The sequence below is a fragment of the Coenobita brevimanus genome, chromosome 63, assembly GCF_032717465.1.
Source record: "Coenobita brevimanus isolate Jiangsu-jjx chromosome 63, ASM3271746v2, whole genome shotgun sequence".
NCBI classification, from domain to species: domain Eukaryota; kingdom Metazoa; phylum Arthropoda; class Malacostraca; order Decapoda; family Coenobitidae; genus Coenobita; species Coenobita brevimanus.
In genome coordinates this window covers 31,093,135-31,110,252 of record NC_137016.1, presented here as the reverse complement: position 1 = coordinate 31,110,252, position 17,118 = coordinate 31,093,135, and the positions used below count along the sequence as shown (strand labels likewise).

The window sequence follows — 17,118 nt, the reverse complement described above, 5'->3', positions numbered from 1 at the left end:
AATGTCATTTGTGGCATTTTGGAGCTGCAGTACTCCTTTTATTTTCCCTGGAATGATTATTGCTTCCATAGCCACGAGCCATGTGAGTGTGCCATCCGCATTACGGAGGTTATTCGCTCGTGCATGAAAGCATACATTCCTTTCTCATATCCTTTGACTAATGCAAAAAAAAAAAAAAAAAAAATCTTGGTTTAATCACGCTTGTTCTAATGCTGTCCACAACAAGGAGAAGGTCTACAAAAGGTACGAGACCCAACCCACCCCTGAATCTCATCTTCTTTTATGTTTCTGTCCGAAAACGTGTTAAGTCTGTTCTTCCCTTTGCTAAAAATAATTTCATCCATACTAAATCCGCTGAACTCTCCAACACCAATTCTTCCCGCTCCTTATGACACCTTGCCAGAAACATTTCTAACTAATTTACCTCATCATCTTTCACCCCACTTTTCCACTCTGATGGCTTTGTAGTTATTTCTTCTACTGATAAAGCTGAACTCTTTGCTCAGACCTTCTCCTCCAGTTCCATTTTAGATGATGCCGGTGCTGTCCCTCCATCTCTTCCTCCCTCTGACTTCCTCATGGCTGACATTAGAATTTCTTTAATTGAAATATTTTCTGCCATCACTGGCCTCAATACTAAGAAGGCATATGGGCCTGACGGGGTCTCTTCTGTTGTCAAGAACTGTGCTTCTCTGTTTACACCCTGCCTAGGTAAAGTCTTTCGCCTTTGCCCATCATCCCTAGCTTCCTTTCTGGTTGTTCTATAGCTGCTGTTGTAGATGGCCACTGTTCTTCTCTTATAGCTATCAATAATAGTGTTCCTCAGGGCTCTGTCCTATCACCAACTCTCTTCCTTTTATTCATCAATGACCTTCTGAGCTGTACATCTAACACTATCCACTCATACGCTGATGACTCCACCCTTCACGTTTCCATTCACTTCCTGCAGCGTCTATCTCGGCAGTTGCTTCAACAAACAGCGGATGAGGCTATGGCACACATAATGTTTTACTTGGCTTTTATCTATGATTAGGGTAAACGTAACCTTGTTGTTTTTAATGTATCAAAAAATCAATTCTTTCATCTATCACACCAACAAAATCTTCCACAGGAGCACTCTCTAATTTCTAACATTATCCAGCTCAATCCTGCATCATCTTTAAACATACTTGGGGTTTCATCCTCTCGGGATTTATCTTGGAAAGAACATATTACGTCTCTTGTAATATCTGCTTCCAAGGGAATGGGTGTGCTAAGCCGACTCTGTACTTTCTTTACCCCTGCACAGCTATTGACTGTATACACTGGTTTTATTCGCCCCCACGTAGAGTACAACTCTCATGTGTGGGGAGGGTCCCCACACACAGCTCTTCTCAATAGGGTGGAGTCAAAGGTTTTTCGTCTCATTTACTCTTCTCTTACTGGCTCACTTCAGCCTCTGTCTCTTCGCCGCACTGTTGCATGTTTATCTTTTTTCTTTAGCAACTTTAATGTCACTGCTCTTCTGAACTGTCTGCTTGCATCCCTCTACCACTATTGCGGCCACGTGGTACCCGTCTAGCAACACACTCTCATCCCTTTTCTGTCCAGCTCTCTAATGAAAGAGTTAACCGATATTCCCAATATTTCACATTTGTAACAGGTCAGCTCTGGAACTGTCTCCCTCTGTTTATCCTACTGCCTACGATCTCTAGTCTTTGAAACGTAATGTGTCCAGGCATCTCGAAATGAATGGAGCTTGAATTTGGCTCTCTGTTATCTTGTTTTTGTTTTTTCTTGGAAGGAGCAATGTGCAGGCCCCTGGCATTTGGTTCCTTCTTACTTGCATTAAAAAAGTACATTATCTTTCAACATTAAGTGTATGTAATGTAACTGAAAAAATCGATACAGGAGTGGATATACTGAGGCTTATTATCGTATTAACCCATCTGCGCCCAGTGTCCTCAGTATAGGACGGAACTGGGCATTTTCAGAAGTTAATAAAGAATGGAACCCCGGCGTAGGGACCTATGAGCTTCACGACTATAAGCTGAAAGACGGAGGGCAGTACGTTTAGTACCATTCCAGCACAATCCCTTACACTAGAATCCTGGGAGCTAATGGATTAATGTCTTCGGTGGAATATAAACAGAGCAGAGAAATTACTATAATAAAGCAGAAGGAATTACATGAAAGGGTTTGTGTTGCCTCCGTAGAATTACTGAGTTGTGCGGGTGGGGCACAACAGATCCTTGCATCACATGGCGATACTAGAGATGGAGTACTATTATAATTGTGGTAGCCAGGCACGGCAAGATTATTATTTTTTTTTTTTTTACGTGTAACCAATGGTTGCTTTCCTATCACAATTGTAGTTTTTAAATGAAGTCCTGGGATGAGTGAAGCCGAGACGAATGAAGCCAAAGGGTTGATTTGATTTGATTATTACGTCCGAAGGCGACAAACCTATTACAGTGCCATGTGGCCATATGTGAGGTGAGTACAGGGGAACTCGTGCCACGCAGGACACGCCGTCTACCTATAACATATTAACACCAACCAAAGTGTGGACGACGCATAAGAATAACATGTATGTTATCATCTTCCAACAAATATTTGCAAGTGTCCACTAATGTGAGTCCGTGTGGTATTAAATCAGGCCACCTCCCCTGTAACTGGTATCCGCCACTGAACACACGATTACCTTTAGCATTAACGAAAATATCACTGTGGGTTTGGCTACCCCATGACTATTACTGAAACATAAATTATGCAAATAAGTATTGACTACTGGTTAATATAATCCGTAATGTGAGGTGGTTATGTATTACACTTGTATTCTGACACGGTATTAAATTTTAGGCAAACTAAATACAACGTCATTACTCATTAGCACAAATTGATAATGTGTGTGTGTGTGTGTGTGTACTGATAGTCAGCTGAGGAGTTTTAGAGAGAGAGAGAGAGAGAGAGAGAGAGAGAGAGAGTCGAGGCGGAGGAGCAGGCTGCATGCTTTCCGTTAACGAGGGAGAGGGTATCCTAATGTGTAATCGGGTCTATATAAAGGTAATAAAAACAAATGGGTTTATTATTATTTAGGATACAGGATATGACTGACACCTTAATAACTATACTGAAATGACTAAGAATATATAACTGCTGGCCGCTAGGTAATAAAAATAAATGCGTTTAATGTTATTTTGGGTACAGATTATCATTAACACCTTAATAAATATACTGTAATAACTAAGAATATATAACTGTTGGCCACTCACTCGCATACTCCCCCCTTCCCCCTACATCACGCCATTTCTGGGTGAACTTGCTCTCTGTTTCTGAACCACAACTCAACCTGTATCGTGGTTCACGCTATAAGGCAAGAGAATTATTTTATGTAACTCAGACTCTAAATAGTATAGTTCACAGCCCATTATCCCAATCACATAATATTTATTAGCCTATATCATTGCATAATACAATGGCCACATAATATAATTCGAGGATGAAGCTTAGGGATTCGAAAAACTGCCGGGCACACACACACACACACACACACACACACATACACACGGGCTCGCGCTGTTGCCGCGTCATCCAAATCCCGCAACCACGTGGTCCAGTCGGAAATCTTGCCGAGTGTACTTGACTGACCTACTCCTCATGTAGAATTACACGGTAGAGAACGTTTCATCCACTTCAAGAACTTAAAACTGATAGGTATATTTTATCACGATGCAATCAGTAGCACATAATGAGTTGACATTACTTATCTGCCATCTCTTTACAGGCTACTAATTGCATCGGGATATACGAATATATACTAAGTATAGGCATATTATGAGATATAAATATTAAATTTACGTAACCCCGACGGCCATTTATTTCTTTTCAAAATATGCAGACAACTGTATTCACCATGAGGAACAGTTTCTACTGGTGGGACTAATGTAGCCCTCAGTAACACCTAATGTTAAGGCTCTCCTTTAAGTGAAATAAAATCGTCTGGTAACTGTAAAGTATAAGAACAGACGCCAGCATACTGAAAGAGTTAAATGTAGTACTAGCGTGTGTGGCGGCACCAAATGTTTTGATAAACAAACTGACTGCTGGGGCTCATACGATGTTTCCTAGGACCGTGTACAGACCTAGTTGCGCGCGCACACACACACACACACACACACACACACACACACACACACACACACACACACACACACACACACACACACACACACACACACACACACACACACACACACAAGCAACAACAGAGTAATAGTAATCACCACCTCACACATCGCTATTAATAATATTTGTGTCTGAATACGTCCGTGATCTCGACATTGTTCCACTCACCTCCATATTTGCAGAACCAACAGCCGACTGCAATGCATATATAATTAGTGCCATGCTCGAGGCTTCAACGTGAAAAGCAAACCACCAAGAGTCTGTAATTAGTGCCTTGGGGCGAACGAGGCCGGCAGGCCAATTGCAGAATGTAGCATTATTGAACCCTCTGCATGTGAGAAGGTGTGCATTGTGGAAGTATGTGTTAAGTTGAAGGGAGTGTTGAGAAGTAATCAAACTGGAAGACAATGAACCTTTGCATGTGAGAGAAAGTGTTTGTGGAAGTATATGAAGGTGGGAATAGAGAAGCAAACTAATCATAATAGAATAAAATGTACCTTTGCATGTGAGAAGGTCAGTTAGTGCAAGTGTGTAAAGATGAAGGGAGTGAAAAGGACTAAACATACCTTAAATATGTGGGAGGGTCTACCTGTGTAACTGTGTTTCGAGGAAAGAGTGAGAACACTATTCATGATGAAAGAGATTTAACCTTTGTATGTGTGATTCAGTTCGTGGAATTGTGTCAAAGCGAAAGGAATGAAGGGAACTAACTGTGCTGGAAGAAAATGAACCTTTGCATGTGAGAGGGTTTGGTTGTGGAAGTGTGTTGAGGTGAATGGAAAAACTATTTGTGATGGAAGAGAATGGCTAATTATATCTAATCAGGGGAGCTGTAATGAAAACTAATCAGAATACCTACCTGAGGGAACGGTAAATTAAAAACAAAAAAATGCATATGCGAGGGCCTGCTTGTGAAAGTGTGTTGAGCTGAAAGGAGCGAGAGAGAGAGAGAAAAAAACTAATGGATGAGAATGGCTAATAACACCAACACGAGAGCAGTAATGAAGAAAACTAATTGCAATACCGACCTAAGGGCACAGTAAATCAAGGATAAATAGGCCAACTGAGGCTATTGTCCCTGTGTGCAATGAAAGGCCGAGTGGCGAGATACTGTCTGGGTTCCACGAATTAAAACAATAAGAGGACTAATATTTCCTCTCACGACTCGCGCCCTCCTGGACTTGAGTCACACTCAGGATCACATTTTATCCTCAGGGTCTGTGGTGTCGCCTTAATTATAGCCAGCTTAGCGTCATTTTGCCAGAAAAATTAGACTCAACTTGCCTTAATATTTTCACTGCTAGGAATACTCAGCTGAACCACAATCTGTATAAACTCTGATAAAATGCCCAAGAATGTTCAAAGAAGTTGTCACAATCGACTTGATGCATTTCGTTTAATTCCCGACAAACTATCTTAATCAAATCTGGGAACCTCCTGTAAATGGTTAAACTGAACTCGATTAACTGTTCGGTTGCCACTGCCGTATTACGTAATAGATTCTGGCTGTTGGACGACGGTGTTATTCTACTCACGATAATATCCTGCATTAATAGGGTAAAAATATAGTGGCATAACAACATTAATGATTTCGGGGACACTGAAATCGTTCTACCTCTAATTAATAGCACATTTCAGTAATGGCATCCGTAAGCGTCAATACCATTCTAACTTTTTCAGCCTAGAATGTAATTTTTATTTTGCAGCGGCAGCAACAGACAGCAAGTAATCTTTGTAATGAACGGGTTAATAAGTCATATGTAACCTTTTCAGTTCTAAAACGCCCACGTCACATGCAATCGTCTGGATGTAGCCAGAATAAACTAAGAATGACGTCTTCAAGCTGCACGTGTTAAATGTGCATTACCACACAGACTATACATTCTCTGATAATGCTCCCGACGTATCGCTTGAAGTACCGGCATGTGCATGTCCTATATCTATATAGTTCACTTGCGTACAGTATTTCAATTAAAAGCCCTTCGTGCCCCTTTACCCCCATTATCGTATTCCTCCATTTCACCATTCTTCATAGTTTTCAGTCTTTTTCTACTCAACAATATCGCTTGTACATACGCTTCCAGTTAACCTTTCATCCTACACGACACATAATGGTAGGTTCAGTTACTCAAATTTTGCTTTACAATACAGTGTTGTTAATTATATTCCATTCATTCTATGGTTCTGATAATATATTTTGCTAAGGAGAAACTTCTGGCAGTGAGAGAGAACTTTTGCACTTACTCTTTTCATACGAGGGCGACTTTTATGATTTAGTCTTACTGCCACCAGACAATAATGTTCGGTAATATTGTGTGTGTGTGTGTGTGTGTGTGTGTGTGTTTTAATCGCCTGATGGAAATAAGAATGTGCCTTCTTTACGACTTTACTGTCCCAAATGAAAGACCTTGTGTACAGGAAGGGCTAGAAAGAACGGTCTCAACTCGTCCTGCTCTATAATCGTAACATAAAGTTCTTACCAAAATAAACCCCACTGCGAACTCTCAATCAGGTCATTATGTAATTATCAAGATACATATTTTGAAAGAACCAAACTATTATGAAAGAGTAAAATTGAAGTAGTTACTGTTACAAGTGCAATGTATGTGCAGCCAACATGCACGTATCATTCTGAAACACGGACGAAGCATTGTGATATATGGAGCACCCTGTAATTATAAGAGCAAATATTGACCTTGGTAATTATTAGAACTGGAAATCGCATAAATCGTCACATACTGGGTGGTATATATATTTTTAGGCAACATGTTAATAGGTTCATGTGCGTCTGCAAAACATGTTCACTTTCACAACCATCGTACCCCTGGTGTGCGATACTATATATATTATTTTTTATTGACTACTCTTGCAGTTTTTAATATCGATTCACTCCAAATGATACATCACTAAAGAACAGTGACTTATATCCAGTGTTGAGGTCCATGGTGCCCAATACCTTTTCAAAACGTTCTGTAAGGCTTTCATAACAGACGAATGACTGGGGAATGAAAATATCGTCCACAGCTGCACATTAGAATACAATAGCTAAGAGACAACAGGAGTTTTAATATTCATATAAGCAACAACAAGTAAACAATAAATAAATGCTTAATCCAAATGCATTCATTAAGACACTGATACGAAAGGTTATGAGAGCTTAAAAAAGTAATAATTAGCTAAAAACAACATCGTACGGTTAAGTTCAAGAATTTAGCTACACGTTTTACTTACACAATTATGAAACGATATACAGTTACACAATAGTCGGGGAAGTTTTTTGATCTTCGAAGATTGCATTACTGGGTTTCCAAAGTCTTTGTTCACTTTCGTTACTGATCGTAATTAAAAGAATCGATATTTATGACGCATTGCACACTCATAAACTTGCTGTACTTGTCTGAAGAGGCGAATAGAAACCGTCACCAAATTCGTATGCCAGACTGCCACCCACTCCGCCTACAGTCCAAACCACAGACTATGTTACGCTCTGTACAGGAATTACACTCTGCCATGACTTACTCCATTCCACAGCTTCCTATACTGCCTCATTCAAAATCCAGCACCAGTCGTTATAGTAACTGAACTCCCGAAAGGGTTTGAATGAGTAATGTTAGGCGTGGATGAGCTTTAATAGTGGCTGTGTAGTTCTAACGTAACCCTGACTATAACCAAATACCACTCTACCATGCATCCTAAATCCTGGTCTGGTCTGTCTAACCACTGAGCTCGGACACACGCTAAGTACCATAAATGTCAAACTCGGTAAACTTAACACGCTGTGGCTCCAATCACACATTCTGCTAAATAAAAGGTAACTGGAATAGAAACCTCGAGTTCTCCGGATCATAAAAGGGTTAATAATACGAACACGAACACTATCAGGCTTCACGATTCACTCTTAGCTACATAAAACTGTTCGGTGGTGACTACTACAGGAGAATACTAAAGCTGTCCAGACCATGGCAGGTATAATAAGTAAACTACCACTGAGAGACGCGGGTTACTCATTATATTCAAGGTCGGGAAACGAGTGCGGGTGCTGTTTTGTTTGACGTGTGTGTGTGTGTGTGTGTGTGTGTGTGTGTGTGTGTGTGTGAACATAATAGCTCTGTTTCTGTCCGATTTCAATCAAACTAATTGGAAAGCGTAATAGTCTAGCAAGGTGTTAACCTAATGATTTTTAGAACAATTGGTCATAAGTAAACTATGTTTTATCCAATTCACACACACACACACACACACACACACAAATGGTGGATAGGCTGAGATTAGGCAACTACAAAGGCACTGGATTTTGAGGTCAGTCAGTCAAATGTCAAGGTTGCAGGGCGAGGTCAAAGGTCGTATTGTGCGTGTGTGTGTGTGTGTGTGTGTGTGTGTGTGTGTGTGTGTGTGTGTGTGTGTGTGAATAAAGATAAACAATTTTTTTTCAAATTTGGACCGAACTTGATGAAATGCTGAGTGTAAGCCAAGCGTGAAGGAATTCGATTTTGAGAATACTTGGTGCAGGGTCAAGGCCGCAGTGTAATGTCAAATGTGTTCAGCTCTTAACCAGCTTGTGGACGTGGGTATTGTACTGTCTGAATGCCTCTTTGTGCCTCACATCTGTGACTTCCATCAAACAATTTTCACCATCTATGAAACGACCTGTTGTACAGAAAATCAAAGAAAAGGGCACTTGTCTATTATTATCTATTTCACATTGTATTTGGCCTACTGCTATAAAATTACAATTAGTTTGGGAGGAATTTTGAAATAATCTTTCAGTACCATAAAACTTTTACACCATATTTTACCCTTTATACCATCAGACGATTTTATTCAGGTAGGGAATGTTGAGATGGTTCCGAGAATTATATCGCATTTTATCCTTAAAGTACGCTACCTGAGGCTCGTACGAGAGAGAGAGAGAGAGAACAAACTCACGTCTTGTCCTTATTAACTAGAAAACAGCCTCTCCACGCGAAACCTGAGTTGTTGTTTTATAATGAAAACAGACACGACAACCTCCCCCCCCCTCTCTCTCTCGACTAACAAAGCCCACACACTAGTCAACACACTTACATATACATAAAGACATACAACGTGAGGCAACGATACCGAGAGAGTAGAACAGCACAATCACAGTCAACAAAACATGCACGCATACGAAAAAAAAAAAAAAAACAGTAATTACTGCAAGCATACACACACAGAAATTGCAATATAGTGAGAAGAGGACAGAGTATAAGAGCATAGTGGAAGAAAGATTGGGAAGGTATGAGCTAGAGCAGATGGAAGGGGTGGAAGACGTATGTAAGATATTCACGGAAGAGATAAGCGCAGCGTGTGAGGCGGTTTGTGGAGTGAGGAGGAGATGCAAGGGTGTGCAAGGGACAGCATGGTGGAATGATGAGGTGAAACGAGCTGTGGAACAAAAGAAGAAGGTATATGGTGAATGGTTGGCGAGTAGAGGTAGGGGAGAAGATGAGAGAGAGAAGAGAGAGGTATATGTGAGCAGGAGAAGGGAGGTTAAGAGACTGGTGAAGGAGAGTAAGAAGAAAGTGGATGAAGAGTTTGGGAGGAATCTGAGTGTGAAATGGAGGGAGAGTAAGAAATTGTTTTGGAAGGAGGTAAAGAAAGTAAGGCAGTGTGAAAGGGGAAATAGTAGGGGAGTGAAAGATAGGAATAATAGATTGTTGGTGGAGAAGAGAGAGAAATTGAGGAGATGGAAGGAGCACTTTGAGGACTTGTTGAATGTAGAGAGTGAGAGCAGTGTGAGTATAAGTGGTTGGGGAATGGCTGGGAGAAGAAGAGATGAGAGGAGGGAGGAAGAGATCAGTAGGTCGGAAGTAGTGGAAGCGATGAAGAAGATTAAGCTGGGAAAGGCCCCAGGAATTGATGGAGTGTGTGGTGAAATGCTTAGGAATGGGGGTGAGATTGTTGTGGAGTGGATATGGAAGTTGTGTAGATTGGCTTGGGAAGAGGGAAGGGTTCCAGAGGACTGGAAATCAGGTATAATTGTTCCTCTGTACAAAGGAAAAGGGGAGAGAAGTATGTGGTAACCATAGGGGTATTTGCCTTCTTAGTGTGACTGGTAAAATATATGGTAGAATACTCATTGATAGGGTTAGGCATATGACAGAGGAGCTAGTTGGAGAAGAACAAGGGGGATTTAGGAAGGGAAAAGGGTGTGTAGATCAGATATTTGTTCTAAGATGTTTAGTGGAGAAGTATCTAGAGAAGGGAAGGAAAGTGTACGCTGCCTTCATGGACTTGGAGAAAGCTTATGACAGAATAGATAGGAAAGGTATATGGAAGGTATTAAGAATATATGGAGTGGAGGGAAATTGTTGAGTGCTGTGAAGAGTATGTACGAGGGAGCTAGGGCTACGGTGCGAGTGGATGGTGAGCTGAGTGAGTTCTTTGATCTCAATGTGGGACTGAAACAGGGGTGTGTAATGTCTCCATGGCTGTTTAATATATATATGGATGGGGTCGTAAAGGAGGTACAAGGTAGGGCAGTGGATGTGGGGGTGGCCCTAATGAATGAGGGTGAGATTTGGAAGCTTCCGGTGTTGCTGTTTGCTGATGATACAGTATTGTTGAGTGAAGATGAATGGGAGTTGCAAGGTTTGGTGAATGAATTTGGGACAGTGTGTAGGAGGAGGAAGCTGAAAGTTAATGTAAACAAAAGTAAAGTTATGGTGTTTCAGAGGAATGAAGTCACAGAGTGTGCAGTGAGGTTGGATGGTGAGGATATGGAGAATGTGAGTGCATTCAAGTACTTGGGTAGTGTGATGAGTAAGGATGGAACTTTGGGGGATGAAGTACGTGAAAGGGTACAGCAGGGAAGGAAGGTTGTTGGCACACTGAAAGCAGTGATGAGAAATAGGGAGGTGAGTATGGAAGTTAAGAAGTCACTGAATGATGGTATTGTGATCCCTACCCTGACGTATGGAAGCGAGGCGTGGACCTTGCAAGAGGGGAACAAGACAAGAGTGAGAGCAGTGGAAATGAGTTACTTGAGAGGAGCATGTGGAGTGACATGGAGGGACAGGTTGACGAATGAAGAAGTGAAGGAACGTTGTGGGGTAGATGTGGATGTGGTTGAAAAGATTAGGAGAAATACACTGAGGTGGTTTGGACATGTGGAGAGAATGGAGAATGAAAGACTGACTAAGAGGGTGTATGTAGGTGAGGTGGAGGGAGGGAGAGGGAGGGGTAGACCGAGGATGAGGTGGAGGGATGGAGTTGAGAGGTATATGAGGGAGGGGGGGGTGAGTTGGGGGGAGGGTAGTCAAATGGTGGGTGACAGAGTGACTTGGAGGCGTTTTGTCTGCGGCCACCCTTTGCGGGATTAGGGCGTCGGGCTATAGATAGATAGATAGATACACACACACACACACACACACACACACACACACACACACACACACACACACACACACACACACACACACACACCGCTCCCTGGCTCAGTGGTAACGCTCTTGCCTGCCATCTGTGAAAAGAAGGGTTCACGCCTTGCTCAGGTTGCGACAAGTTTCACTGAGGAAGCGGGTGGTTACTGTCCCCTTTGAGAAAGGGGATGGGTGTGTGCATGTGTGAAAGGTCACAATCTTGCCCTTAGATTGGACTATATGAGTTCTCAGCTCCTTTCCGGGAGGGTAAAAGATGACGACCACGAAACATCACGTAGTCCTGACAGACCCGGTGAATTACTCTCTCTCTCTCTCTCTCTCTCTCTCTCTCTCCACGGAAGCACATTAACTTGTTTCAGATCATTCTAACAAAAAATATGAAACACTCCCTTGTCCTCTGAACCTAATGTTAACAAAATTTACATGTTTTTTGTCATATAACCGGTCTGCATAATCGGGGTTACTGTTTCTCTTTATTTTTTACTTTTTTTATACAAAGAAGAAAGAACCAAAGGTCACTAGCCGGCAAATTGTTCCCTCCAAGAAAAAAAAGAAAAAAAAAGGATCCAATCATTTCGTGGTGCACGGACACACTGCGCTTGAAAGAGTGGAGACCATAGGCAGCAGGAAATAGAGACAGAGGGAGACAGTTCCCAATTTGACCTGTTGCATACATGAAGGACAGGGAGCATTACAGAGCTGGACAGAAAAGGGATGAGAATTTGTTGCTAGTCGGGTGCTACGCGTCCGTCGTAGAGGTGGAGGGATGCAAACAGACAGTTCAGAGGAGCAGTGACCATTGAAGTAGCGACTGAAGAGAGATAAAGATGCAACAATGCTGCGATGAGACAGAGGTTTAAGAGAGCCAGTAAGAGGAGGACAGTTAATGAGACGAAAAGCCTTTGACTCCATCTTGTTGGGAAGAGCTGTATGTGGGAAGCCTCCCCACACGTGAGAGTTGTACTCTACACAGGGGCGAAAAAAACCCGTGTATAAAATCAACATCTATGCAGCAGTAAAGAAGGCAAGGAGTCGGCTTAGCACACCCAGTCTATTAGAAGCAGATTTTCTGTCTATCTATCTATATACCTAGGCTGCTTCCCCCAAGGAAAGGGAGGTAGCCGAGACAGGACGACACACTCCCCATTTACTCATCATTTCAAACCCAATCATTCGCATCTTAGCCCCAAAGGGGAGAAGGGACAGATCCTCACCACATCACACCGCACAAGGGTCAACTGCGCAGTGCAATCAGTGACATCCACAGCAGGGCCCGAGAGCAGAGCTGGTTTACCCCTGCCACATTATAATAGACCCATCCCCTTACCCGTACCTGACCTGACTAGCTGATCAGACCAAATACGAGAAAACATCCCCTCAGGGCTTCGTCATCATTTATTCATTCACAATTTCCATTTATTTCTGTCACGCACAGCCACTTTTCCTTGCTCAACAGACATCCTTCTCGCATCCAGCGCTCTCTTCATACTGTCCATCCATCCTATTCGTGGTCGCCCTCTCAGCCTTTCATCTCTCACATCAGATCTAGTTATCTTTTTCACCAATCGCTCATTATCCATTCTCTCCATATGCCCAAACCATCGCAACACCCTCTGCTCAACTCTACCAGCCATCTCCCGAACAACTCCAGTTCTCCTTCGCACTTCATCATTTCACACTCGATCCATACGCGTCACTCCACACGTACTCCTCAGACACCTCATCTCCATTACATTCAAACTTTTCCCCTCTGCTACATCCACAGTCCATGTTTCAGCCCCATATAACGCAGTCGGTACCACAACACCCTCATACAGCCTTCTTGTTACAACCATTCTAAGCGAACGACATCTAAACACTTTTTTCATTCCTCCCAGCACCTTACCTACTTCATTCATTCAGAACTTCACTGCTGCATCTATTCTTCCATCCACAGCAACATGTGACCCTAAATATTTAAAACACTCTACCTCCTCAAGCAACTCACCATTCAAAACTATATTCATCCCCCTACCATCTACAAGATTTTAAAAGAGGTAATATGTTCCTTCCACGATAAATCTCGACCGAATGTACCTCCAGGTATGTTTAAAGATGATGCAGAATTGAGCTGGATATTGTTAAAAATTAGAGGGTACGGTACTCCTGCGGAAGATTTTGTCTGGTTGTTATGTGTAAGAACTGAGTTTTTGATGCATTAAAAACAACAAGATGTGGATTGATATTAGCAATGTTATAATGGTGGTACGCAATGCTGGGCAAGTAAAGACGATGACAGCGTTTGCTTACACAGGTTGTGGAGTCAGGAGGGTAGTGAGGTTAGGATGGTTGAGTAATTGGAAAGGCGGTAGGTGTGGAAACTGATTAGGTTCTGAAGGTAGTAAGTGACTGGAGTAGGGTTATGAAGGTGGTAAAGCATAAGAGGGGGAACAACTAGGAAGGTGGTTAGAGTGGTAAGGTAGTGATGTTAGGAAGGTGATGAGGTTAAAACACTGGGTAGGTTAGCAAGGTGGTTATGTTAGGTGGTGAAGTTAGGAAGGTGATGAGTGTGGGAAGGTGGCGGGGATAGTCAGGTGGTGAGGTAAGGAAGATGAAGTTGGGTAGGTGTTTAATTTTAGCAAAGTGGTGAGGTTATGAAGGTAGTGAATGATGATGTTAGTCGGGTGATTAGGTTAAGAAGGTGGTTAGGTCAGTAAATTAGGAGGGTAGAGAAGTTAGGAAGGCGGAGACGTTAGGATGGCGGAGATGTCAGGATGGCGGAGAAATTAGGTAGGTGATGAAGTCCGGAAAGTTAGGAAAGTGGAGAAGTTAGGAAGGAAAAGGAAAAATTCATCGGTTAATGGAAAATAGCTTTAACCCTTTCACAAACAGGGGTCTAAAGTTGACCTGAATAAAATAGAATTCGTCGTACTCAAAGATCTAATCATTAGCGTAATTTCTGGCTAACTGGGTAAGGTAAGAAAAGACTGGATTATTTAGAGCTGTTTTTCAGAGGTTTAAACATCCTAGTTGTGCAAAGGTAAGAACGCCAATGCTGAGTGACTATCTTGTCAGGGAACGTAATCTTGAATTTATTCTTGGTGTTCACTGGCAAAATTACTCAGTTTGGGAATGAGTCATTTAGTGAAGGGTTCATAAAAGGTTGTACCTGAACATAATCAAAAAACAAAAATACAAAAGGCAAAAAAAAAAAAAAAAAAAGAAAAGAAAAGAAAAGAAATACAATTATACTCGCAGGAGTTAATTGCCTAATATTTCATTCTCTCTATCCTACCCGGAGAGTTCTTTGTGTCTTCCATTCCAATTTACTTTCCTTCTCGGCATTCCAACAAACTTTTGCCTTATCCTCTTTGTCTATGCTTCCTGCCGCATTCCCTTGCTCATTTAAAAGTCAATTTAATCTCAAGGCATTTCTTTGGTCCCTCAGTCGGCTTCCATTTTTGTGACACAGTCCATTTTTCTTTAAGTTTTTATTCTCTGATCTGAAGTCTCTGTCTCTCTGGCTAACCTACATCTCAGTGACTCACAAAAAACTCCTGTAAGAGTATGAAGCCTTTCATTTGGCAAGACGTAAAAATAAACGCTTCAGAAAACTACTGAAATATATTTCGTATGACGCAAATGTATGTATACCCAGTACGTGCATACAGAATACCACTTTTGTACATATACTTGTATGTACAGGTTTGTATGTATATTTTATTAACACATTATATATATATATATATATATATATATATATATATATCTATATATATATATATTTATTTATTTATTTATTTATTTATATATTAGGGTATTCAGCACTTATAGGGGAAAAAAATCAAAATTGGATATTTTGGTGGGCAAAGTATGCAATCGATTCCACTTTATAAACAAAGCATTCAAGCAAAGATTTATGTTTTTTTTTTTTTTTTTATCAATGCAAAGTCGTTCCTCACTACCCCTGCATTCTGTAAATCTAACTGAACTGAGTACGTGGAGGGTATGGTGAAGAAAGGTAAAAATAAAGAAGGTGGTACAAAAAGAAACAATATTTTTGAGCTATACAAGAAGCATAATCAGTTTATTACATATGGGATTTTTTGGTCGAGTCATAGAGGGCTCTGTGGTTCTGCACAACATGGACAATCAGCTGTCGCTCATCATTCCTCGTCAGACAACTGTGATACTCCATTGCCAGTTTGACTGCCTGCTCAGCAGCGTCATTGACCACTATGAGGTGGGCCATGACATCAGGAATGGGGCAGGGGTCATTGATGCTTGTCGGAGTATCCAGCTTCAATCACTGGAAGAGATCTTTCGACTTCTGGGTAACAAACTTAGAGATTCTCAGATCCAGTGGCGGATCCAGGGGGAGGGGAGGGGTGGGGGGCGCCTTTCCTACAGCTATGAATGGCTCCCTTTAGAGCTGATTATTATCAAATATCGATGTCAATGAAAATAAAAACTATATTAATAATAATAATAATAATAATATTATTATTATTATTATTATTATTATTATTAATCAGTCGGTAGAGTTCTGTAACTGGTTTCCATCTAACACAAATTATTGATTACAGGTTTTAAATATTGACCACCATAAAAGTACAACCACTTGCCCCAAAATGCTTTCAAAGTGCTTCTGAAATGTTAAAAAGCGTTTTGCAGAGTCCTGGACCCCGCTGGGGGAGCTACCGCTTACCCCAGACCCCCTAGTTTATTGCCTCGCTCCTTAGGCGCTCGGCGCCTCTTACATTGACAAACAGCCCCCCCATTCCTCTCTTTTCTAAATCCTGGATCCGCCAATGCTCAGGTCTGATGCCTTATCAATCGTCTTCATGTTCAAACGGCGCAGACCCTTCTTCCTCGGCAGTGCTGTGGTCATATTTTCAGTATTTCCTGCTTTTCCTCAGCAGAGACCTTGTCAGAATACATGGCTAGTGGAGCCATGTACAGTTGCGGCCACGTTTTCCTTCCCACCCTGTTTTTTCTAACCTGTAACTAAGGCACTGTCACACACAATCTCGGAACATAATGCCGCCAAATATGACTGCACAGCATCTGCTAGCAGCAAGTACTGCATACATTAATGGTATGTGTACGACAATGTCATATACCTACAGGCTTGATATAGCAGGTTGGGAAGGAATACCTGGCCGCAACTGTACCAGAGGTAGCTTTTGACTTTGTCCGGTGCCTTCTCTGCTTCAACGGGATCCACCTCTTTGAATTCTTCAATCTTCTTCAGGAGATTGAGGTCACTGATTGACAAGTCGACAGCATTTGGGGCTTCAAACGAGTGCATCGCATAGATGATGACGAGGAAGATAGAGATGCGTTTCATGGCCTCTTTTTGATGCCATGTGAAGGGGAGGGAGGCTGCATCCTTCAGTTGATTTCTGAAAAGGAAGATCTTGAGTCAGAAAAGGCCTTTGGCCATCCAACATGCTCTGTGATAGGCACCAGGAGGGTGAAAGGTCATCCGTGCTGGCTTCTTGCCAAGGAAAGCCAAAGACAGCTGGAGGAGCTCAAGGTAGTCATCACGGGGTTGTGCACGATCCAT

The 17,118-nt window shown here is 41.8% G+C and overlaps 1 protein-coding gene across 1 annotated transcript in view; it reads right to left on the bottom strand.

Annotated features, from left to right (window-relative positions):
• Nucleotides 1-16,899, bottom strand: part of LOC145404407 (ionotropic receptor 21a-like) — a 171,746-nt gene extending 154,847 nt beyond the window's left edge. The window contains exon 1 of the mRNA XM_080275922.1: nucleotides 16,724-16,899. Within this exon, the coding sequence (XP_080132048.1) occupies nucleotides 16,724-16,899 (176 nt within the window). The remainder of the gene's footprint in view (nucleotides 1-16,723) is intronic.
• Between the last annotated feature and the right edge of the window lie 219 nt (nucleotides 16,900-17,118).